Source organism: Nematostella vectensis, chromosome 6, assembly GCF_932526225.1.
Source record: "Nematostella vectensis chromosome 6, jaNemVect1.1, whole genome shotgun sequence".
NCBI classification, from domain to species: Eukaryota; Metazoa; Cnidaria; class Anthozoa; order Actiniaria; family Edwardsiidae; genus Nematostella; species Nematostella vectensis.
Window position 1 is genome coordinate 4,637,074 of NC_064039.1, and position 22,197 is coordinate 4,659,270.

General features: G+C 38.5%; 4 protein-coding genes and 1 long non-coding RNA gene across 6 annotated transcripts; 2 read left to right on the plus strand and 3 right to left on the minus strand.

Moving 5' to 3' along the window:
- Positions 1–469: 469 nt before the first annotated feature.
- On the minus strand, positions 470–6,975 carry LOC5521373 (plasma alpha-L-fucosidase). The gene is made up of 9 exons (XM_001641240.3): positions 6,824–6,975; positions 5,645–6,003; positions 5,274–5,380; positions 5,060–5,187; positions 4,775–4,908; positions 4,186–4,283; positions 2,872–3,004; positions 2,556–2,726; positions 470–1,678 (listed from the first exon to the last, which is right to left on the minus strand). Exons 2-9 carry the CDS (start codon positions 5,989–5,991, stop codon positions 1,429–1,431), a joined length of 1,368 nt encoding a protein of 455 aa, XP_001641290.2. The 5' UTR covers positions 5,992–6,003; positions 6,824–6,975; the 3' UTR covers positions 470–1,428.
- A 2,174-nt stretch (positions 6,976–9,149) lies between these two features.
- Positions 9,150–11,969, plus strand: LOC5521372 (60S ribosomal protein L26). Its single transcript, XM_001641120.3, has 2 exons — positions 9,150–9,642; positions 11,896–11,969. The coding sequence occupies exon 1, from the start codon at positions 9,204–9,206 to the stop codon at positions 9,636–9,638; it is 435 nt and encodes a 144-aa protein (XP_001641170.1). The 5' UTR covers positions 9,150–9,203; the 3' UTR covers positions 9,639–9,642; positions 11,896–11,969.
- Positions 11,970–13,105: 1,136 nt separating this feature from the next.
- LOC5521386 (inactive rhomboid protein 1) lies at positions 13,106–17,409 on the plus strand. 2 transcript variants are annotated; one of them, XM_032366717.2, is made up of 6 exons: positions 13,106–13,206; positions 13,585–13,782; positions 14,750–14,988; positions 15,139–15,330; positions 16,130–16,381; positions 16,937–17,409. In XM_032366717.2, the coding sequence occupies exons 1-6, from the start codon at positions 13,170–13,172 to the stop codon at positions 17,354–17,356; spliced, it is 1,338 nt and encodes a 445-aa protein (XP_032222608.2). In that variant the 5' UTR covers positions 13,106–13,169; the 3' UTR covers positions 17,357–17,409. The 2 variants fall into 2 exon arrangements, with proteins under 2 accessions (XP_032222608.2, XP_032222609.2); XM_032366718.2 differs by having other exon boundaries at positions 14,753–14,988.
- Positions 14,132–14,891, minus strand: LOC116604408. Its single transcript, XR_004291033.2, has 2 exons — positions 14,760–14,891; positions 14,132–14,573 (listed from the first exon to the last, which is right to left on the minus strand). It is a non-coding gene; the product is annotated as an uncharacterized LOC116604408 (long non-coding RNA).
- A 1,109-nt stretch (positions 17,410–18,518) lies between the features above and the next one.
- LOC5521384 (BRCA2 and CDKN1A-interacting protein) lies at positions 18,519–21,943 on the minus strand. Its single transcript, XM_032366719.2, has 8 exons — positions 21,776–21,943; positions 20,757–20,831; positions 20,579–20,659; positions 20,130–20,246; positions 19,628–19,809; positions 19,456–19,483; positions 19,209–19,382; positions 18,519–18,759 (listed from the first exon to the last, which is right to left on the minus strand). Exons 1-8 carry the CDS (start codon positions 21,905–21,907, stop codon positions 18,586–18,588), a joined length of 963 nt encoding a protein of 320 aa, XP_032222610.2. The 5' UTR covers positions 21,908–21,943; the 3' UTR covers positions 18,519–18,585.
- Between the last annotated feature and the right edge of the window lie 254 nt (positions 21,944–22,197).

Here is a 22,197-nt window from a genome sequence, read left to right on the forward strand (position 1 = left end):
GACAATGCAAGAATTGTCACTAAATTTGGTGTGATTGATTCATTAATTTCCCTAGATTGAACAAAATTGCCAAGCCCAACATAGTCTTTGACTATTCCACAGAGGTCTCCCTTACGAGAGCGTCAAAGATGGCGCACCTTCAATGACCCACATGACTGTAATGGCTGTATGAATGAGTAGAACGACAGTACCACTTATTATTAGATTCCTGATTCACAACGATTAAAGCTGCTGTCATCAAATTGTGTTTGTTTTCGTCGCCTTTGTTAGTCGCTAGTTCTATTTTTTTTTTTACTTAAAATAACCCTAACCCCACTACTTAAAATAACCCTAACCCTACTACTTAAACTAACCCTAACCCCACTACTTAAACTAACCCTAACCCCACTACTTAAACTAACCCTAGCCCCACTACTTAAACTAACCCTAACCCAACTACTTAAACTAGTTAAAAACGAATATGGACTGGTTTGGTTTCATTTTTGACTAGTCCATTTTCATTTTGGACTGACATTTATTATTGACTGTAACATATCCACTACATTTTCGCGCATCCCTATTATTATCGGGGTAGACATTAAAGTGACGTGAAAATAAAGTGTAATAAGCTAATAATTGCTGACTCTATGGGAGACAAGGATGACCTAAATTTTAACAGATTAAGAGTACTGTAAGTAATATTTGAAAGGTTTACTTCTAAAACTTGTGATTTAGACTCATAATATATATTACAGAATGGCAAAGTTAAATTAAGAAACAGCAGGAACTTGGTTCCATTGCATCAATAAATTATGCTCAATTCATTTTCAGACAGTCTTGAGGGCCCGTTTCTTGTCAAGAGAATCAAAACTCTTCCAAAGACTGGCCTTCTCAAAACCTTGGTAACCACAGATAGCCTAGCCTGCATTCTCACCTGCCAGCGGACCCCAACATGCAAAGCAGCAGTATTCTCCACCAAGCACAAATCTGCCTCCCGTGGGCTATGTCATCTTCTTAAACACTTGACATACAAACATTTGAGGAAATCTAGTGGCCCCTGCATCTCCATATACATGGAGCCAATTTTGTCATAGTTCAGAAACAGATATAGAGTAGGTAGATTCAAGGAGAAAGGATGGAAATAACAATGATGTAAGAAGGGGAACTGGTCTGTCTTTAATGCCCCACCCTCTAGACCTACAACTTATATAAAGTTTCCTAAACTACTACAGTAGTTCCCACATATAAGAACCTGCTTTTGACAAGGTTTGCCTAAACACTTTTGGACAATTTCTTATACATTTACTGTCAGATTCTTATATGGTTTACATAAGATACCAAAGTTTAGCCTAACAGGTTCTTAATTTCCAGGTGGGAAACTATGACCAACTAGCTTATCTGTGCTGTGCATACCTCTCTGAATGTCCATTACCAGATAAACTGAGTGCTTCATTCAATGTTAAACATTTTAAAAGTATAAGCCCATTTCGATGGCATCTTGTTGATGGGAATGGAAGGGATCTCAATCAAAATTCCTTTCTCACCAGCAGCTGTCCATAGAAGATCCTGATCATAGCCCAGCAACTTGACCACTGTTCCCTTGCTTGTGATTGGTTCGCGAAGAAACAGTTTACCAGTGCTTGGCCAATCAAGGGCAATAGCATAGACTGACCCCATACCCATAGGACGAGATGTGTACCTGTGGTGAAAACAAATCTTTATTACTTACTCTTTCAAAAGGATCTATAAAGGTCTTTTTTTTTTGTTGGTGTTTGTTTCTCTCAAATGCACAAAAGGTGGATGGCACTTCTATCCTAATTTGCTGCGCTCAACCAAAAAGAAAACATTTATTTTCTAAACAACGATATGACAATGAGTTAGGAGTAGAGCCAGCCAGCAAATTATTTATTAACAGGCGGTTTGAACAGATGAAAGATCAAGACATCAGATAGGAGTAGATACAATGCAATTTGAAAAATATACAAATTAAAATTATGACATTAAATGTAAGCAGATATCTAACTAATCAATTAACTAGCTAATTGGTTGAAATTAACTCCTGTATGAATTAGAACTTGTTAGTTTGCTGAAAGGCGTCAAGTTAAAAACGAATTGCTATGGAGTGAATAAATAATGATACATAATGATGATTAAGTAACAAGAACAATAGGTAAAACAAACAATCATGTGAATACCACAAATAAATACATATCTTGAACAAAAAGAATGCAATAGGTGTAGTCATGTTGTGTGATTGTTGCTTGGCTGTCATCAACTGTACATCTTGTGACTGGACTGTTTTGTATGGTTCCTTGTTATTGAGCATGCAATTGTTATTAAGCATGCACTTTACCACAAAAATCTTCTCAGATAATCAATACTTTACACAACCGCCAGCAAGAAGGCTAATGTGCACTACATCGTACCAAAAATCACTAATTGCTTGGGAGTATATAAAGGAATGGTCTGTGTATGCTTGTTTATCATAAAGTATGCATTGATGTACATCATTTACAGGCTCATAGCAAAAGTGGACCTAGTCCTGCCCACCAGTTGGTCTCTGTCACACTACTCACCACACATTTTCAGTAACTGAGTCATTCTGTGCCCTCCATGGCTGTGAGTTGTATATCGCCTCGCCATTCACTTTAAGCCACTCTCCCATCTGAAGAAGTCTTTCTTGGAACACTGGGATGATAAGGCCATCAGAGGAGGGACCAATGTTCAGCAAAAGATTCCCACCACAGCTAGATGAAAATTATAAAAAAATAAAAAATGTCATTGGTGCATAATGACAATGCACTTACGTGAGCTCATGAAATAATTGGATGTAGTAGTAATTATGGTTGTTTCTGTGGTTTACTGTGTAATAAATATTTCCATTCTCCATACCTGACGGTGGAAACAAGTTGCTCTAACAATTCCTCGATGGTGTAGACATCGTCAATATGGATATTATGCCTGTATCCCCAAGACTTCTTGTCAAGTTTCATTGCATTCTCCCACTTGTGACCCACCAGTTTACCTGAGCACAAAATTCACAATCAATCAATCATTCAACCAATCAATCGATCAATCATTAGTTTATTACCGTCTCTCGCAGCAAGGCTGAATTACAGGCCGTGTCAGCACATTAGGTTTATGTTCTTAATAAAGTTCTTACATCTATTTTCCCTCCTGACTGCTAGGGACTCTATGTTACATTCCTCTCTAGCATTATCATATGAAAGCGACAGCAAGATTATTCTCAATGCGGGTTACTAAAAAGCTTCCAAAGGCGTTTTCTAGATATTTAAGAAGGTAGGCGAAAACCGTAGAACCATATTCCAGGATTGATCGCACGAGCGAGCAATAGACAACAACAATGTCCAATATATCAAATATTTCATCTTGAATAAACTATTATGTTTTTTATATGGGTCTCCTGTATAAGACTGGGTGTATAAGACTAGAAATGAAAAATTAATGCATACATACTGGTGAGTGATATTTTCATTCTTACTTTAGGCTTCCCATTCAGCCAAACTCCCAAGTCAGTAAGTCGTTAAGTTAGCTAAAAGAAGTTATTTAGATTCTAATGGTCATGGCAAGTTTCATACTGCTCTCTATGTCAAACTTTAGGCTTCCCCATTCAGCCAAACTCCACGGTCAAATTACTCAAATTACGTCCCTGACAAATGGTTTCAACAAGCCACTCAACATATTATTGATTTTGTTCTTTGGATATTGTAGTCAATCAGTCAAATAAGTGCACGGCAAACAATTACATAGAGCCCTTCAACGTTTCTTTTGTTCTTGAAGTATTGCACAGAAAATCAAGTACAGTTGGCTGGGTCATTCAATGTTGTTTAATGTGTGCATTACTCATGTATTCAACATTATTAAACGCCACAAGATTCAGTAGAATTTAATGCCAAGGTGAATTTATTTGTTGAAACTATTACCCAGGGCCTTAAAGAATGTCAGACATTCTCCTTTGTTACTGTTCAAAATTGAAAATTCAAAAGTTTATTTGCAGGTAAAATTCAAACTAGCCAACCACAATTGAAGTCTGATACTGTATCAATGATAATGTGAGAGAGTTTCTCAGTTACTTGCTTGAATAAGTTGATAGGAATGGATTCTTTATTTGACTCGGCATTGAGGGAGAGCATAAAATGTTGGCGTGATTGGCCTTTTACCCTGCATCACTGCAACTGTAATTACCTGGGTTATAATGGTCATGACAAGTAAAAAAACCACCATGATGACAAGCACACTCTTCGCCCCAGCGGTCATTCACAACTACCTTGTCTTTAACAGGGCTGCAATGAAGGAAAATATAGGGGCTAGTAAGTATTCAACTTCTCCAAGCATCATAGACAAAAACTCTCTCTACAAAAGAAGATAGGGGTGGTTATCCTATAATATTATTTTACCATGAACCCCCTTTTAGAGGGGTGTTAAAAGATTCTTCTAATTTTGCTATCCCTTAGGGGGGGCTGTCACAATGGATCATCCTATCCAATAACAATACGACGTAAAGACTAAAAGTGCTTGATGGCGGTGACTTTAAAGTCACAGTAAAATTTAGGAAAACTGTAAACATGTTTGCTTAGTGGAATCTCTTAGGTTGTGAAATGCGCTTTGACCTCAACTTTTATCTTAACTTGGACAACCACCATCTACCATCATCTCTCTATAATATACATGTATAGAAAAAAAGCCCTACCTTAAATTGCAAAACCAAGCACATGGATAATTAGCAGGTACCTTACAGGATTTGATATAATAGCACAAATACCATGCCTCTCACCTTGAATTGTAAAGCCAGGCAAGAAAGTCTTTGCTCGTCCAGTAATCAGAGGAGCCACCGCTTTGGCCGTCAGCCCACACCACATCTGGCTCATAGGTTGTCACAATGTCTTTTAACTGGTGCTGCAAGATTTCCTGGAAATACATCAAGAAGAAACACATGTTTAAATAACACCCTGGCGTAAACATGATTGTATATAGATCACCACAAATCACTATTTTGCGTATATTGTGTCACTTCAGCTGATCTCCAAAAATTATTGATTCCAATTTGATTTTCTCCTACCTCGACATAATACTGAGAAGTGTAGTTGCTCTCTCTATCCTTCAGGAATAATGGATTAAACCATTCATAGAGAGAGTGGTATAACCCAAAACGCACATCCGTTTTTCGCACAGCCTTTGCCAAGTCACCTGATAGACCAAAGGCACAATTAATGAAACATTATAATTTAGAAAAAAAAATAACATTAAATGTCTCTTCTATTGAAAAAACTCACCAACAAGATCCCTATGTGGGCCATTGTCAACAGCATTCCAGTTCCATGAGACGTTGGATTTCCACATTGTCCAGCCCTCGTGGTGTTTGCTGGTAAGTACCACGTACCTACAAGTCATAATTGGTATAACGGGTGTTGCCACTCCTTGGAAAGTGGGTTTCAACAATAAATAGTTATTTTAAGACCACATTCTTTTTGCTTATTTTCTTTGTTAATTTTATTTTTGTTTATATTTTAGGGGTGTTACAAGAATCCTTGGCTATATCCCTAGATATACTATATAAGTGTCTGTCCTTTAGTGTTTGTACGAAGAGGCTTTTGTCCAAGATATCATATGTTACATCACATAAAACAAAATGATATCACCTCACCTTGCCCCAGACTTGGCAAACAGATCAGCCCATTGCTCTGGATCATAAAACTCTGCTTTGAACATAGGACCAAAATCAGGATATGAGAATCCTGGACGGTAATTCTTCTTCATGAATTCCACATATTCTGGTCTATGTAGTCCCTTCCAAAAGTACCAAAACCACTCTGAACCAAATCCAGGAACAGAAAACACACCCCAGTGAACAAAGATACCGAACTTGGCCTGGTCATACCAGGCAGGTAGCGGTCGTGCGTCCAAACTCTTCCATGTGGCATTGTATTCACATAAGGTCAACGGTATCAGGGTCATAATAACTAGTAAAGTGATGACACTGCTGGTCGTCATAGCAAAGGTTAACTAAAAAGAAACACTAATGAGAACAATAATAAATAACAGAAACTTTCTAGGCTGGATAGGGCTCTATACTTTTACGATAGAAGGGGGAGGGGGGTTCGACTCATGCATGCATGTCTCAAGGGAGATAGCGAGATCTTTGCTCTAAAGTCAGTATTAACTTTGGCTTATGCATGTATTTGCACAAAAGAACCTAGCCACCGTTTTTTACAACTGCTATAAAGCTAATCATGTAAAAAAAAAACATAGATAAGCTATCAAATTCTGAAAAGAGAAATAAGTTTGATTGAAATTTGAGTTTTCACACAGCTTTGAAAATTCACCCTCATTTTTTGGTTGCGTGAAAGGGGATTGGGATTGTTCTCTGTTTTGGCTGGAAAATCTAAAACAAAACATTTTTCATATCTTTCATTCAGTTAAACCTTTAAACTTATGAGATGGCAATCCAACAAAATATTGACAAAGAGTTTTGTATCGCAATGTTACCCACAATGAAGTGAGAAAAATTTAAAGCAGAGAATTATACGAGGAAAAAGAAAATATTGTTTTGTTGGAGGTCACAAAAACAGGGCAAGCTGTGAGACATTTTTAATACCTCGTAAGAATCTTTACATAGAAGTAAATGGGGTTATATGGAAGAAGAAGAAAAAGACATGAAAACGGGAACTAATGTAGCGTGCATATATACAGCTTTATATTGTCAACACACAAACAACTCTTCTCAAGTACAACTTCTTAAAAGTTGGCAGCATCTTGCTTCTAGCCCGTTATATACTTTTTTAAACACAGATCTGCAAAATATGGTATCAGTAAGGAAACATACCTCGTGGAATTCCAATGAATAGGAGGAGGTTTTCAAAGCTCTAGCTGTGTGATTAGCGGAAGCATGGAAGAACGAAAATAAACTAGTACCAGTCTTTCCTCGAACGTTTAAAACAGAAAGGGGGGAGGGGTAGTAGTGGTTGGCGATTACGACTGGATATTAGCCCGGGTAATTTAAGTTGGAAAGGAAAAAGGATACACTTCAAATGGAATGATAAGAGGGTCTGACGCTTTGGCTAAATGTGTCTGCATTCGGAGCTCGTCAGAATTTTTTTGCCTAAGGGCTAAGAAAGCCAAGCCCGAGTATTGTTCTGAAAGAACCAAGCTACAGCGACCGAGTGGACTATTTTTTTGTTGCTTTAATAAAGGCCAAATTACAGTAAAGAAGAGAGTTTTAGATGATAGTTGTGAAAAAAATGCAAATACAGTGGTCTTAATTTTAGGATTACACTTTGTTAGGTAGCTGGTGCCGCGATCTATGCAGGGGGCTTATTTGTCTAATAAATAGAGATCAAAGTTGACGAGACGGACTCTCAATTATTTTGCTAGAGGCATAATCATGTTATCAACTCATAGTTATCAGCATAGCAACGGAATATATTTAACAAATATCATACCTATTCAAATATGATACCCATTGTACTTTATACTTGAGCACCAGAAAAGGCGGCGGGCTAACGACTAAGTAAACACAAAATCTAGGAAAAGGTTTTAGAGCATCTGCATCTCGTGAGGGGTAACTATATGGAGGCATTGTGTGCTGTGCAAGTCTAATTACTTATTTTATTGAAAACTCTCAGAAAGAAAAGCTAATCCCTAAATGTTTTCTACCAACAATTGAGCCTTGGTAGGACAATAGAATTTGAGAATTAGATACCCCCGAAGGCGCTTCACGATTTTTTTAAGGGACGTGTTTACTCTCAACAGAACGTCCCATTATATCACGTAATCCGGCGTATTCGATGGAAAGAGAAGAATTGTAATGGCGGTTATTGAAGAAAGTGTTCAGTCTCTTCCTTTTGAAAAGCTGGACAACCAGGACAACCCAAAGCATGTACGAATCAGGTCAATCTCATTAAAGAAGTACTTAGCCTCTAGGAGACAAAGAAGCGAAAAATGGCTTTTTGAGAAAACGTTAGAAATAGAGAGCAAACTACCCCTGATTTGCAATCAAAAGGCGATAGCGTGAACACAAAAAAGTGAGGAAGGAAGGGATAAAGTTTATGGCCTTAACTGGATGACTTTAAGCGACGTATTTTTCCCTGAACTTGGCGAGAAGAAGGATGCCAGCCGCGTTAAAATGGAGTGTGGACACCTACAGCCCAGCGTGCAGTTTTTAAAATATAAAGAAAAAGGACAAGGAAATGACACGTTAAAAAGTTCCAGGGGAATTTCCATGCGAAAGGCGATGGAAAAATCCGATGATATTTCTTGTTTGATATCTCAAATGGAGGCAATGAATATGCATGATGAAGCGAATCAGATTCGAGAACTACGCAGAATAAAACGACTTACAGATAAAGTCATAAGCGCATTTGAAGTAAAGAAAAAAAGGTTTGCCATGAGAAAACAAAAGCAAGAAGAAAATGTCCGTGAATACCTTGCGCGCAAATCAAAGCAAGAGGAACGAGAGTTACAAGAAAAGCATCTGAGGCAGAATTGTACAGCATTTGTGTACCGCTTTGTTGTTGATGATGCGAGAAGAAAAGCTGACTCCCTTGTACGGAGAAGAGACGATGTTGAGCTGTGGATCAAAGCGTATAATGCAGCTCTTAAAACGCACATTGAGTCCATTAAAACGGGGTAGATAGGGATTGATAAAAGTACTGCTGATAGCGCGTCTAGGAAAACAATATGCTTTTATTACTTTAAAATAGATTGAATAGCAGGACTTATACAGTTATAGAGATAATAATAGAAAATGGATTCTATTATATTTGCCAGCTATTATGGCGAGGGAAATGTTATGAATAAAGATATATGATGAAATAATTAGTTTATCCTCTATCAAGAGAGCATAAGATATCTTATACTCTCTTGCCTCTATGTATTACTTACTCTTGGTACCAGAGCCTCCAGACTTCTCTCGTCCAGTGACGCTCTGGCAAAATTCCGGCATTTTGGCTGAATACATCCAGTTTAAAAGGGATATGTGCTTTATTTAACACTAAAAAGACATTATACTTCATTTCGGAGTCAAATTATCCTATAGCCCGTGCTTAGACTTCTTGCGGTTATTATTTGGGCTTTCTGTGTCACGCCCGCCATACTGGCTCAGCGGATTTTAGGGGTGCTAGTATTCGTCGGCGAGCAATGAGTAGACTCCCCTCAAGCCAAATCCTTCCTCTTTAGCTCGTGTGCATGTGGAAGGGCCACCGAAAATGAAGCGCAATAGTGAAGTGTCTTCTTCCCGCCGTAAAAGCCGAAAGGCTCACTTCTCAGCTCCGTCAAGTGTAAGGAGAAAGCTCATGAGTGCCCCACTGTCGAAAGAACTCCGACAGAAATACAATGTCCGCTCTATTCCCGTCCGCAAAGACGACGAAGTTCAAGTCACACGTGGGCATTTCAAAAGCCAACAGGTCGGAAAGGTGATCCAAGTCTACCGTAAAAAATGGGTTATTCACATTGATAGAATCCAGCGAGAGAAGGCTAATGGTGCCACCGTTAGTGTTGGAATCCACCCCAGCAAGGTCGAGATTGTCAAACTTAAGATCGACAAGGATAGAAAGAAGATTTTGGATAGAAAGAACCGCTCCAAGTTGGCCGAGAAAGGAAAGCACACGGAAGAGGAGGTTCAAGCTATGCCTACGGAGTGAATTGGTAGGTTTGCTATATACATAGGAACATGATCTTGAGATGGTATTTTACAACACGTATTATTATGATACGATTGGAATTGTTTGATCTTACCTACAAAAAACACAGACAACTTCAGTTGACAATGTCCTAGAACTAGAGCACCGGTATCTTCTTTTGATAACTAGTGATATTAGTAATAGTTTGTTATCAGTCCTCTACATTCCTATGCATGCATATAGTCATACATTCGATACATGAGTTAGATATTGTGTATTCAGTGACTGATAAACATCTAACAGCATCTGGATTAAATCAATAAATAAATAAAAATAGCCCTTCAATTCACATTCTCAACTACTTCCCACAACTCTTTGCGAGGCGCGCATGAAATCAAGGAAAAAATAAGTGTTGCCATCTTGTTTACAATATTGATGCCTGACCTTGGTTGATGGCATGTCACAAAGAGTTATGGGAAGTAGTTGGTAAGGTAAATTGATCATGATAACTGATGAAAGATAAAGATGGTGGCAGCTATTATACTATTATTATACATTGTGCTCACTATGTCAATTCTTATTGGCTAAGAGCTTGATTTTGAGAATCACTCAATCTGAGGATCAACTAGCAGCTTTTGTTTTGTGAAAGCGTGTTTTACTGAATATAAAATGTGCGTTCATTTTGAAATCATGGTTTTCTATATAGATGGCTGAACAATGTCAAAACATTGACTTTAACTAAGCATGTTTTTAAACAATCCAACTTAGATTCACTCAGTTTGTATACATCTAATTAAAAAGATGTCATCACAAACAGCAAATGGCAATCCTATGACTGAAAGGAACCATGGATCTTGCTATATTTCTACCAAGTAGAACAGGGTGACTTTTTGTCTGAGCATGTGCATCACATCCCATATGACATTTTGTTAATAAAATTCGTGACTAAAAAACAAATCTTTTCAAGTTTGAGTATTTGGCTAGTGAATTAAGAGATTGGAATTTGTTAGAATTGATTGATTGATAGTATTTAAATGAATTTTGATTCACTGTATTTGCAATAAATTAAATCACAGGAATCTATCACGTTTATTTGGTTTGCACAATACACAGAGCGTGTACCACAGGTCCTTCTCTTGTAACATGAACACTCATATGTATACTGTATACATCTTTTAAAAGCATATATAACAAAATTGGATATCTAGCAGATTTTAGAAGAAATATCCAATGTTCTTTGAAATGGTCATATTACAAATTTAAGCAATTTGATGGTTTAAACTGTCATATATATGTTAAAAACATTCTCACTTAGTATATTTGCAGGTCTTGACGTTTCCCAGTAAATTTGGTTGCAATCGGTGTAAAATTTATTGAGAAATAAAGCTATTTAAGAAAAAAAATCATTTTGAGTGCAAGTTTTGTATACAGAAGTATACAGAAATGCTTCAGTGATTCCCGGGCAATAGTGAATTACGAAAAACAATAGCATGTTATTTTAAGGTGGCCAGTCCAAGCAAATGCTCCTGCAAAATGGCACCCTGTTACCAAGGAGAACATTATTGGTAAAGGTGTATTTTTATGTAAAAAGAACCTAAATTGACTTTTTACTTTCAAAGAAAGATGTTTAAGAATGATAGAAGGATTGTCAAGTTTTCAGACAAGAGAACAAATTCAGTTAGATAGCACCATAATTTAGCTATATTGTGTGAAAAAGACATTTTGTGCTAAGGTTAGGAACATTCTGTTTGTTTCCAGTACAATTTTCAACACTAACTTGAATCATTTTCATATATAGAATATTACTGACATAGCAACCTATTTGCTGTTGCTAAGACATGTTAAAGCGACAATCATACCAGATTACTTCCGGAGGGCCGTCAGAAAACCTCAAGAGACAAAATAATATATTAGAATCCATGCTATTCAATGTTGTCTGCTTTAAATTATCAGTCACTTTCTCAAAGAAACTTTTAATAAACACACTGATTTTAAAATTTTGAAATATTTTTTGGGGTTTTTATTAAAAATCATAGCAGATTGTTACATAATCAACCTGAATTAAACTTGTGACATTGCTGCTTCAATATCATTCTTTAAAACAAATTCCAAGTACTACAGTAAGGCCATGACAAACAGTTTGTATGGCAGAATCAGTCTAACTGGTACAGTCAGTATGTTACCTATTTACAATGGAAGCAATTGAAAACAGATTGATTAGTAGCTCTTACAAGTAATGAGCCAGATTTATTGACCCCCTTACTTCTTTGTTCCACAGAATGCAAGCCCAAGATCGAGCTTCTATCATGTACACACAGCCAGCCTTGATGAATAAATAATGAAATAACTCCAGTTTCTGGTGTTTTTTTAGCTACTACAGTTGTTGTAATTAGTTCAAACCATGGGCCTAAAATAGTGTATATTGAAAGGGATGCTTTGGTTTCAGAAGTGAGCAACACTCAAGGGTGTGAGATATAAGCTGTTTACAAACTGGACCAATATAGATCAATAATCAGCCCTCCTAATGAAACAAGTAAACCTTGGCTACAAGAGTCGAGTCCCAAAAAAAAAACACTTTTGCACCCTAATTGATTAAGGGAAACTAACTGCAGATATCAATCATTAAATTTGTTGGTAGGTGGTGGTACAGTTTCAAGTCGTAGGGTGTTCAATAGGGTGGTGTAGTAGGGTGTTTTTAGGCTAGCACAAATTGTTTTTGCCACCATAACTTTCTGCCCATTTGATCCTGGAAGGGACAAAGAACCATGAAAGTTGTTGTATTAAGAGTAGTCCAACTTGAGGGTGTGACAAAATACTAAGCAGGGCTATCATTGTTTAGATCTTTTCCATCTCGTCTAAATTAATGGTTCATGTCGACTGCATCCGAGATTTGGTTTGTGGGTTTGTCTGAACCTCTGGTTAATCTTGTGTTATATCGTTTTCTTGTAATGGTATCACAGGTAACCCAAGCACTCAGTTTGTATTCTAGTACGCAATAGAATTTGTATAGTGTTTAAAAACTGAAAAATTAAAGAAAATAGACTTTCTAGTGGAAACGAGTGAGTAAAATGGGCTGTTAATACTCAGGAGAGATCCCAAAAACAGACTAGAAAGTCTATTATCTTTAATTTTCCTTTTTTTTTTTCATCACTACAAAAAGTATCTTGCGTACGAATACAAACCGAGTGCTTGGGTTACCTGTGATGGTATGTCCAAGTTCTCGTGAGAGATGGCAACTGAGCTTCCAAAAATGAGCTCGTGAGACTCCCGGGGGATACTCGGCCCCTGTTGGGTATAGGATGGTCCCTAAAGTGTGTCTGAAGATACCACAACCCCAATTGTCATACCCTGTTAAGGACAACAATCGCGGTAAGACTCTTGATAGATGGATGCGTGCAGGCTAAATGGGACATGAAATGAAACGCACAACGGGGCATTGAAGCGCGCGCAACCGCGTATGTAAGTGCGCGCGGAGCCTACTCGATGACGGCACAGATAGAGCAAGACTTGGAAGTGCGATATACCTGTGGCTAGATACAACAGCTCTCCCAGATGCAAGAGCTAGTTTCACCATGTGTATCACAGCCAAGTAAGAAAATGAGGCGCATTTCAATTTGGAAATAATTGGCACAAGTGAGTTTTTTAAAAGCTCAAATTACACGAGCCGTCTTCGGCGAAAAGAAACCCACGAGTGGAAATTATTTTCAAATTGAACCAGGGTGGTAAAGAGTTTTTTTCGTGAAACGAGATTTGCCCGTTTTTCACTGTCCGTGAAACGTGATCCATCCCCCTTTACCACCATGACAACAACCATGCCAAAATTTTATAGACACATTATTTGTGTCTCAAAAACGTTCGTGGTTTGAAGGAAAACGGTTAAAAGATACGGGCGTACCGCCTGAAGGACCAGCTGTCAGTTCTCTTTGAAGCGCTTTTTACCGTCATGTTTTTATTTGTGGTGCGACAGGCCTTGCGGAAATCAAGCGAAGGGCAACTAAGGTCTCGCCTGGAATATTGGTGCACACTCCACGTCAGCTAAATGAGCAGTTCTGGCCCATTTTCACTTGTATGCATTTACTTGTGATTGTTTTTATGGTCACGTGGACCACTTACAACAACGGCTTTACTGCATTGACCTTCACGCCCTCCTACCAGACAGAAGCGGGTGAGTCTAAAAGCGGGGTCGGTACGTCGTCCATTAGATAGTCGGTCAAGACACCCCTCTGTAACAGACCCAGCGAAACTCGACCCGACGGAAATTTTCGTCCTACCCGACGAGCTTTAAGCCTCCCTGTCAACCGGTGAAATTTCTAAATCAACCCGAACAGTTTCTTTATTACCCGACGGGTAAGTTGAGTGACCGGCGGTAAATAAAATTAGCTATTAACATACCCCGTGGAAATTTTAAACCCGGTGAGCCCCCCCTCCCCCCAAAAAAACTAGCTTTCGCCGGGTCTGTTACAGAGGGGTGTGCCAAGGCTTTCAAATGTCTTTTGCATTTTTCTCGTTTCTACTTGCTTTATCTATATTACTCTTCGGACGAGGGTAGTTCTCCCACTACCAAACAATTAAGGACAATAAGCCTCAGCCCCACCCAACCCAAAAAAAATGTTTTATAAAAATTATATTGAAATGACCAATGTTTTCTAGTTTCTGTATCTTTGACCCCCATTTTTTTCAGGCCAGTACAACTCTGTTAATTATAGAAGTACTTTGCCTGAAAATGGAATAGCTCATTGTGACGGAAGCTTCCCTTTTAAAAATCGAAAGGGTTTTGTTGGGGAGAAGCGTCTATTACCCATAGGCTACACGGCACCATTGTCAAAGATCGTTTGTTTGAATTCTTGGAATTTGATGGACCGATGCGTCGTGGTGGAGTGATGAATCGATGTGATGTCAAATTCTCCGAAGTATCGACGAAAGCTGTCGATCCGCAGCTGTTGGTATGCAGTTTATCTGTGGGAGGAGAGGATATTTCAAAAAATTCCAAAAGGATTTTTTTGTCGTACCGAGAAATAAATCGGGTACCGAGAAATCGGGTTTCAATATTCTTTTGCCAACGTGATAGCCTGTCTCACATCACATAGGGTTCTCCTTGTTATTTTTTAACATGCATTTTTTTTTTCACACAGAAGAAATTACCCTCACTGGACCGCAAAATATAACCAGCCGGACACCCGCGAATCCATGGTTGGGCCAGCCAGCAGAGCACTTGATCGGCCTTGGGGGACTTTTCCCACCCTGTATGAGGCAAGACTACAGGATCGACTACCACTATTCCAGGGGGGTCGGGGATATGCTGTTCACTGGGGAGGAGAAGTTGGGATGCTGTGAGATGCAATCAGTCAATGCGGCAGCCACTGTCACTAAGGTAATAAAAGAGACGGTTGTCAACAATGACGTACAGTCAATACGTGGAGGGTGGGTGGGGGCTATTTTTACTGATGAAGGAGTATGAAAGGATAACTTATTTTTAACAAGGTCTCTCCTCTGAACTATTGGTGTCTAAATTCATTTGTAGGATCGGTGTGTGCTTGACGGTGCAGTATGGCGGCCTGTGAGATGTAGCAAGAGAGGACTTGGAGAGAATTTTGTTGCTCACATAATTAGACCCTGCTGCACTGGATTGGACGGTTCTTGTCACATGACTAGTCCTCAACATTGTTGGTTTGTGGGTGGAAAATTTCATTTGCATGCTGAACATTGCTATCAGGTGAGTTCAGGATAGCCAATTTGAGCCTGTATGCCAGAGAGGGGGGGGATGGGCGTCCTTAAAATCAGACGGAGGTCAGCAATACCAGCGTCAACTTTAGGGTTAGTATTCTAAGCCTAGATAACAGAAAATCTGTAGCACATTAGGTTTGGTTGGAGTAATTTCTAACATTAAAGAGATGGTTAAAAAACAAACACACCTTTTGAGTCTTATAACAAGCAGTTGAATTTTGATAAAATAAAAATTTTGTGCGTTTTGTGTCGACATAAATGAGAGGCTCCTTAAGCCAAAGAACCTTTGAGCACCCCATAAGGCAGGGATAGCAGTTGGTTGACTGGGCTGAATGCGACGGTAGTCTCTTATGCCAACTAGGGATTCAGTTTACGGATGACACCCTGGGAGATCTGGGCTAAGTTGCCTCTGGTATGTGTTAATGGGCGATGTGGTGGTGGTAGGGAATAGGTTTGGAGGAATAAGGGGATTGAAAGGGACTCATTAAGGGATTGAAAGGGACTCTTTGGGTTTACTGTGGATATTTTGTACTTGCTGAATTGTATTCTTATGACAGTTGAAATGGGTTAAATTTGGAATGTAAATTGCTAATTCTGATGGGAGAAACTTGTTGGTTGATGGAATTGTTTAGATACCAGAGGGTAATTGGGGTTGTTGTTAGAGATGAGCTGGATTCAGTGTGAGAGTTGGAGTAAGGTGCAATGAAGTGTGTTGGACATTAAGATTGCCTTGTTGTTTCCATGCATAACTGAACACTAGACTATATATCTCTACTCTTTAAATTCAGGTAAATTGTCTAGAGCACCTCTGCTACCTGGGAAATCCTCCTACAACCCCAGAATACCAAGACACACCAAAACTACCACCATCATACCACCAGTGGTGGAGATTCCTTACAACAGTCTATATCCCCCAGGGAGTGGTGGATGGGGTTATCATTCTGTCCCTTGAGCTTCCATTTTCTTGGACCTTGGAGAGAAAACTCGGATGGTTGAGGCTTCTCCTTGTGCATATGTCTGCAGGGGCTGGAGGACATCTGGTAATTTGAGTAATCTTTTTTTTCATTCTCTTATAATGTATGTACTCTGAAAGTCTTACCGAACCCAAGAACTAGGAAAAGTATTTTTTTTTGTTGAGATTAGGGCTGTTGAGGGGATGATACAAAGACATTAAGAAAATTGAGGGGGGGGGGGGGGGCACAGCCACACCCCTTCAGCTGACTTCCTTACAGGTTATAACTATTACTTTGGATGCTGCAGCATTCGTTATACAAACAGATTATGACCTAAAGGAGAAAAACCCCAACAAGAGATGTCACTGAAATGAATGTCTCCTGCAAAATGCAACATCCTTAGACGATTTTGCAAACTCTCCTTTGAAAATATGTGCCTTTTGAGGTTCCTTATATCTTTGGACACTGATTCATAAGCAGATCCAGGGGGCTGGACTCGCTGGCTATATACCTTCATTTTTTAAAATTTTTGCTATATACACTTTTTTTTATTACTTTCTAGCTTGTCCACACCTGCCAGTAGGGTTCTCACGCCTTTTATATGTCCAAGCAATTAATATATTCCCTTCTTTCTCTCAACAGATGGGCTCCTTATTTTCAAAGTTTACATCAATCTTGACAGGTGGCGGACCATCATTGGCTGGCATCCTGGCTGTGCACTTGGTCCACCACCTGGAAATCTGGGGTCTACGACCTAAGCTGTCAAAGTACACTTTCTGCTGGACATTATCTGTTCTTACCCTGGCCTTTCTAGGAACTATTCCACACCTCAGCAATCACGCCAACGTTTGGGGTTTTGTAGTGGGATTCTTATTAGCAATGATTTATATCCCATTTCAGTGGGTTAAAAGAATTTGTCTTCTTAGAATAATTTGTCTAGTGATTCTTATTTTTGGCTTTATGTGTAGTTTGATGTTTTTCTATGAGGTGCAACCATCAGAGCCATGCTCTTTGTGTATGTACATAGACTGTGTCCCTTACATATCTGGGATATGTGACTAAACAAGCAACATAAGAAGTATTCAATAAAGTTTATTATTGTTAAGAACTAAAAAGTGTGGAGTATATTTTGTTTCAATTAGCTGTGCCGCAAATCTAAGTGTGGAAGGAGTTTTATAAATGAAAATAAAGAAAAATGTAGGGGGTGGAGGGATTACAGAGAATGGATAAAAAAATAACCATACTTGCCAACTCCCTCTCTATTTTCCCCACCTGTCTATGAAGCCTGTGTGTTTTAAAGATCTGGAGCTATTGGAGATAGCATACTGAGTTTTTCTGACAAATTACAACTGAAATTTGGCTGTAACACTGTAGTTTAGCCCTAGTTAAATTAAGACTTCATATGTATATATAAAGGAAAGGTCACAATTTATTGGGGGAGGGCTGCTAAGTTGATTTTTTTTCTGGTTAAAAAATGTGGGCGCCCCCCCCCCCCCCCCTATTAAAGGCCAAAAATGGTGACCCTTCCCCAAAAAGGCAACCAAGAATTAAGGTGTCGCTGTCAAATGATAATCACTATTTCAGCACTATATCAGTTTCGGAATACTGTACAATTTCACAAAAAGGGATTGAAAAAAACTATACATTAGGGGTCCGGGGGCATACTCCCCCATTCAATGTTTGTCATTATTGTTAAAACCTAAATAGCATCATTAGAGCTCTATTCCACCAGAATTCTTATTTGAACAGTTTTTTCATACTACCAATCTGAAAAGTTTGTGGGGGTGGGTGTAACAAGAAATTCAAGAAAACAAAACTTCAAAGATGAAACAAATGGCGATAAAACATAGCGCCAACCAAACGGTCAAAGTCACAAAGGTGCAGGCAAGAGGCCCATGATATCTATTTATTTAATTTTTAGGGAGTCTGGAGTTCTCCCAGAAAATGTTGAAATTTCAGACTATTAAGAGGCTAGAAAGAATTTATTTAATTCATAGGGTGTCTGGGGTTGTCTGCAGAAAATTTTCAAATTTTAGTGGACTATCAGGAGGCTCGGCAATTGATCAGAATACCTGTTCTAAAATTTGGGCCCTCCCCTAAACCCTGTTTAAAAATTGAGGCCCTCCCCAAACAAAAAAGTTGCAACCCCCCACCCAAACAGCGGCTCCCCCCCCCCCCCCCCCCCGCGTTTAATAATGACACTTCCCTAACTTATTAACAAATATGGCATAAAAAAGCTTTTATCATTATAACTTTCCCTACCTTATTATCCCATTTATTGTACCTATGCATCAACTATTTACCAGTTCTTCTATTTGAGTAATAATAGGTGAGAGTTGCTTGAATGGTATGACCATTACTGTTCGATAAGGTTCCAGTACAGCATCGTCAAATTCCCATTTACCACCAAGTAATGTCTCCTCATCACTAGCAGCCACTGGGTAACTGAATGAAAAAGTGGATTGCTGGAAGAGAAATTAATAAATCAGCTTTATTTGCATAAGTACTGCATACTAATGCAAATGCTTCACAAATCCTAAATGATTTCTCAGTAATATACATCAGTAGCCAATTGCATCAAGTTGCCGATAATGGTACAAAATACAAATACATTGTCATCATAGCAGAAACATTAATTCATTAAATTTAATGTAGATGCAAGCCACTACAGGTACATAGATTACTTTTTGAACCTTAATAAGCAGCCATTATAAGAAGTCATGAAGCTGGCCACTTTCTTGAGGCTACTAGGTATAGTGTACCACTCAAGAACATGGCCAGTCTTACAATGGTATTATTAAATCACTATTTAATCAATTTATAGTGTAGTTTTTTTTTTCTCTTGTCCCCGGACCCCTTCCCTCTCCCTTTAAGTACCACAAGGTAGGCTACTATTTTGCCTACAAACACTTGCCTTGATAAACACTTCATCTTCAACGTTACTGAAGCTGATCGCTTTGAGACTAGACTCATCAACCTTTGCTGATTTTTTGTCAGGCCTCCCTTTTTTTTTCTTGGAACTCTTTGACTCTTTTCCCCGGAAGGATTTTGAAATCAGCAGCAAGTGGTCAAGATTGAAACTTTTATCCTAGAAAAAAAAAATAAATTGACCATTGTCCACAGTAAAAATGTGCGCCTGACAAATAAATAAGTCATTGTACCTTTTTATTCTGTTCTTTAAGTTCATTTCTGCAAAAGAAATTATTCAAAAAAAAGCTGATAGTACCGTGCTGTGATCAATACAAACTTTGATTTCTTTTATTGGTTAAACCAATACTGCAAATTTTCACTAGTAATACAGTATCTATCAAATAAAAATAGTTATTCACTCACCCAAGGGTTCTGTACAGGGGTGGGGCTATTTGTGGCGGAATGTTGATAAACCTCTCACTGATCAGGAGCCCTACACTCTTGTTACTGAGGATATTTTGAAAGCTTGACAGCGCCTCGGGTTTAGAGCAAGCCTTGCATTTCTCCAATAATAAATCCTTGATTTGTTTTACACATTGTTTCTCCTAAAAAGATAAGAGGGAATACTATATTTATCTCTCATATTTTGTAGCAACTATAAAGGGCTGGTCGAGAGAGGGGGAGTGTAGAGAAACGGTTGTTAAATGGAGAAAAAGCTTTAGTGCCAACAGGTTGTGGTTCAATGACAGATTGGGTTTTTTTGACACTATGAATATGAATTGAAATCCTATAGCAGCATGTTTGTCTCAATCAAAATAATGATTAATGCATGCTAACTGCCTAACTTTCTTAAAACTTTGCATTTGAGGTCATGGTAGCACCAGTCACACTATAGAGGTGATAAAGCTACTACTTAGGTATTGACCTTATGTTGGGCGAGGTCCAAGACACTGACAAGTCCATAGATTTCTTCTTCATACTCTCCCTCCTCTTCAGCACTTGGGTTATTTGAGTCCTCAGCCTGCTCCTCATCATCTACAACCTAACAAGAGAAAGATAACATCTAATTTCAATAAAGGAAGGCTGCTTATTGGCTAAAGGTTGGTATTTCAACCCTCGCTTTAATGCCATCACTCTACGAGAAATAATTATTGAATCAAGAGCTTCATCAGCAGCACCCTTCCATGCCAGCTGGATTGATCTCATTCGAAGTTTTTCTCTCTACAATTTGTACTGGAGAGATTCTGGTCAGAGTGAAATGATGAGATGGAGTTATTCACTATATTTTCCCAAACAAAATTGAAAAAGCCAAAGGTTGTTCAAGCCCAGAGCAAAAGATTTGAGGTACGACTCAGCAAGACATCCTCAACCAACCTTGATTATACTTCCAATTTTGTCCTGTGCAATGATGAGATCTGCCAGCTCTGAGAGATTGACAGTGTTTTTCAAAAATAACTGAAACAAAATACCTCATTGTTAGATTAAAAAAACTTTTGGACATTAACTCTAGGAGGCTATGATAAGCCTCTTATCAACAGCATTTAACTCACACCTGTTTTAAAAGATTCTTCATGCTTGTAAAGTCACATTTTGCTGGGGGGAATGCCTCAAATTCCACTGGGATTTCCTGAAATGGTCAAGCAAGAGTATTTTCTGATGATCAGGACATAGGGGAGATGATATAGGAGAGAACAGTGAAGGACTTCTAAGGATACACATACAAATTTACACAAATATTTGTCTATGAGTTACATCTTCATGCTCCAATTCATGAAATAAACTTAGAATTTAAATGTATCTGTTTGTAGCAATTTTCCTCATATAGCTCAATTTACAAGCTAAGGCTAAGTTCAAATGTCGTATTATCCATGAGCTGCATTCAATGCAGATGCTTGCAAATGAATCAAGTTGATTGTTTCATCTTCATTTGAATGCATTTGCATTGAATTTGCATTACGGCTCATGGATAATACGACTTTTGAACTTAACCTTAGACTCCCTTATTAGTATGTTAATAAGACAAGACTGGCCTTGAATGAATTTTTTTAAGCAATCAGCTTAAAAAACAGTGAAAATGATTTTTTTGAATTTCAATTTTAGCTTTCTGTGGATGATTTGGACATAGAAGCAGGTCAAATGGCATCCTTGGAATTCAATTTGCATAGACAGCATGTGTCGAGGAGCGTTTCTTGTATCCATTCCTCTTTTCTGCTATCCAGCCGAACAAATATGTCCAACATTATCGAGTTTTGCTCAGTTGACCAGTACGCAAAGAGAAGAATTGCAGAGCGCATATACGCATATATAAAGCTAAGTTACAACACAACCTGGGCAATGGCCTTAGCAATGTCTTTTCAGCATTGCCAGGATTGCATACACATGGCTTTCACTTTCTATATGGCATGTTGCATTAGCTACGCTCAGCAATGCTTGAAGCTTTTTGCAAGGGTTTAAGGTAAAAATGTTGAGTGCTTCTCTAATATTACCAACGCATCTACGATAGGGCCACGTGAAGCAATAAACAAGAATAACTGCTTATAGACGCTATCTTTTAAATAAACGGTGTCGTACCAAGTTTTCATCAAAGCTCTCATCTGTGCTTCCACTCTCTGATTCATCAGAACTTGAATCCGAGTCCTTTCTTTTACGATTCTTGGCTTGATCTTTCCCGATTTGATTTGGTCCGCTACTGCAAGACGCCATCTTGACAAAACGAGGTGCCTGTGGTTAGGTGATCGATAGAGACTGGTACCCATAAACACGGACTGGCTTTCGTGTCTAGCTCTCGAAAACAGTGTTTTTGTGAAAAAACACTGAAAGCAATTGCGCGCATTGCGTAATTTGACCTTTTGCAGCAGATAGAGTCTCATGTTAACAGCTCCGTTTAGCAGCAGAGCACGTTAAAGCAACCAGAATTACCCGACGAAAATGCTGTTGGACTTGTTCTGAATAAACTGTAATGCCTAAATACTGTTTCAACTCGAATTAAAATG

Coding starts and splice junctions, on each gene's coding strand:
- LOC5521384 (XM_032366719.2), bottom strand. CDS start 21,907: ATGGCGTCTTGCAGTAGCGGACCAAATCAAATCGGGAAAGATCAAGCC. Junction 20,660..20,756: donor TGAAGAATCTTTTAAAACAG/GTGTGAGTTAAA, acceptor ATTTTGTTTCAG/TTATTTTTGAAAAACACTGT. Junction 19,383..19,455: donor TTAAAGAACAGAATAAAAAG/GTACAATGACTT, acceptor TTTTTTTTCTAG/GATAAAAGTTTCAATCTTGA.
- LOC5521386 (XM_032366717.2), top strand. CDS start 13,170: ATGCAAGAGCTAGTTTCACCATGTGTATCACAGCCAA. Junction 13,207..13,584: donor ACCATGTGTATCACAGCCAA/GTAAGAAAATGA, acceptor GTGGTGCGACAG/GCCTTGCGGAAATCAAGCGA. Junction 16,382..16,936: donor CAGGGGCTGGAGGACATCTG/GTAATTTGAGTA, acceptor TTCTCTCAACAG/ATGGGCTCCTTATTTTCAAA.
- LOC5521372 (XM_001641120.3), top strand. CDS start 9,204: ATGAAGCGCAATAGTGAAGTGTCTTCTTCCCGCCGTAAAAGCCGAAAG.
- LOC5521373 (XM_001641240.3), bottom strand. CDS start 5,991: ATGACGACCAGCAGTGTCATCACTTTACTAGTTATTATGACCCTGATA. Junction 4,284..4,774: donor GCCTGGCTTTACAATTCAAG/GTGAGAGGCATG, acceptor CCTTCATTGCAG/CCCTGTTAAAGACAAGGTAG. Junction 1,679..2,555: donor TCAGTTACTGAAAATGTGTG/GTGAGTAGTGTG, acceptor TTTTCACCACAG/GTACACATCTCGTCCTATGG.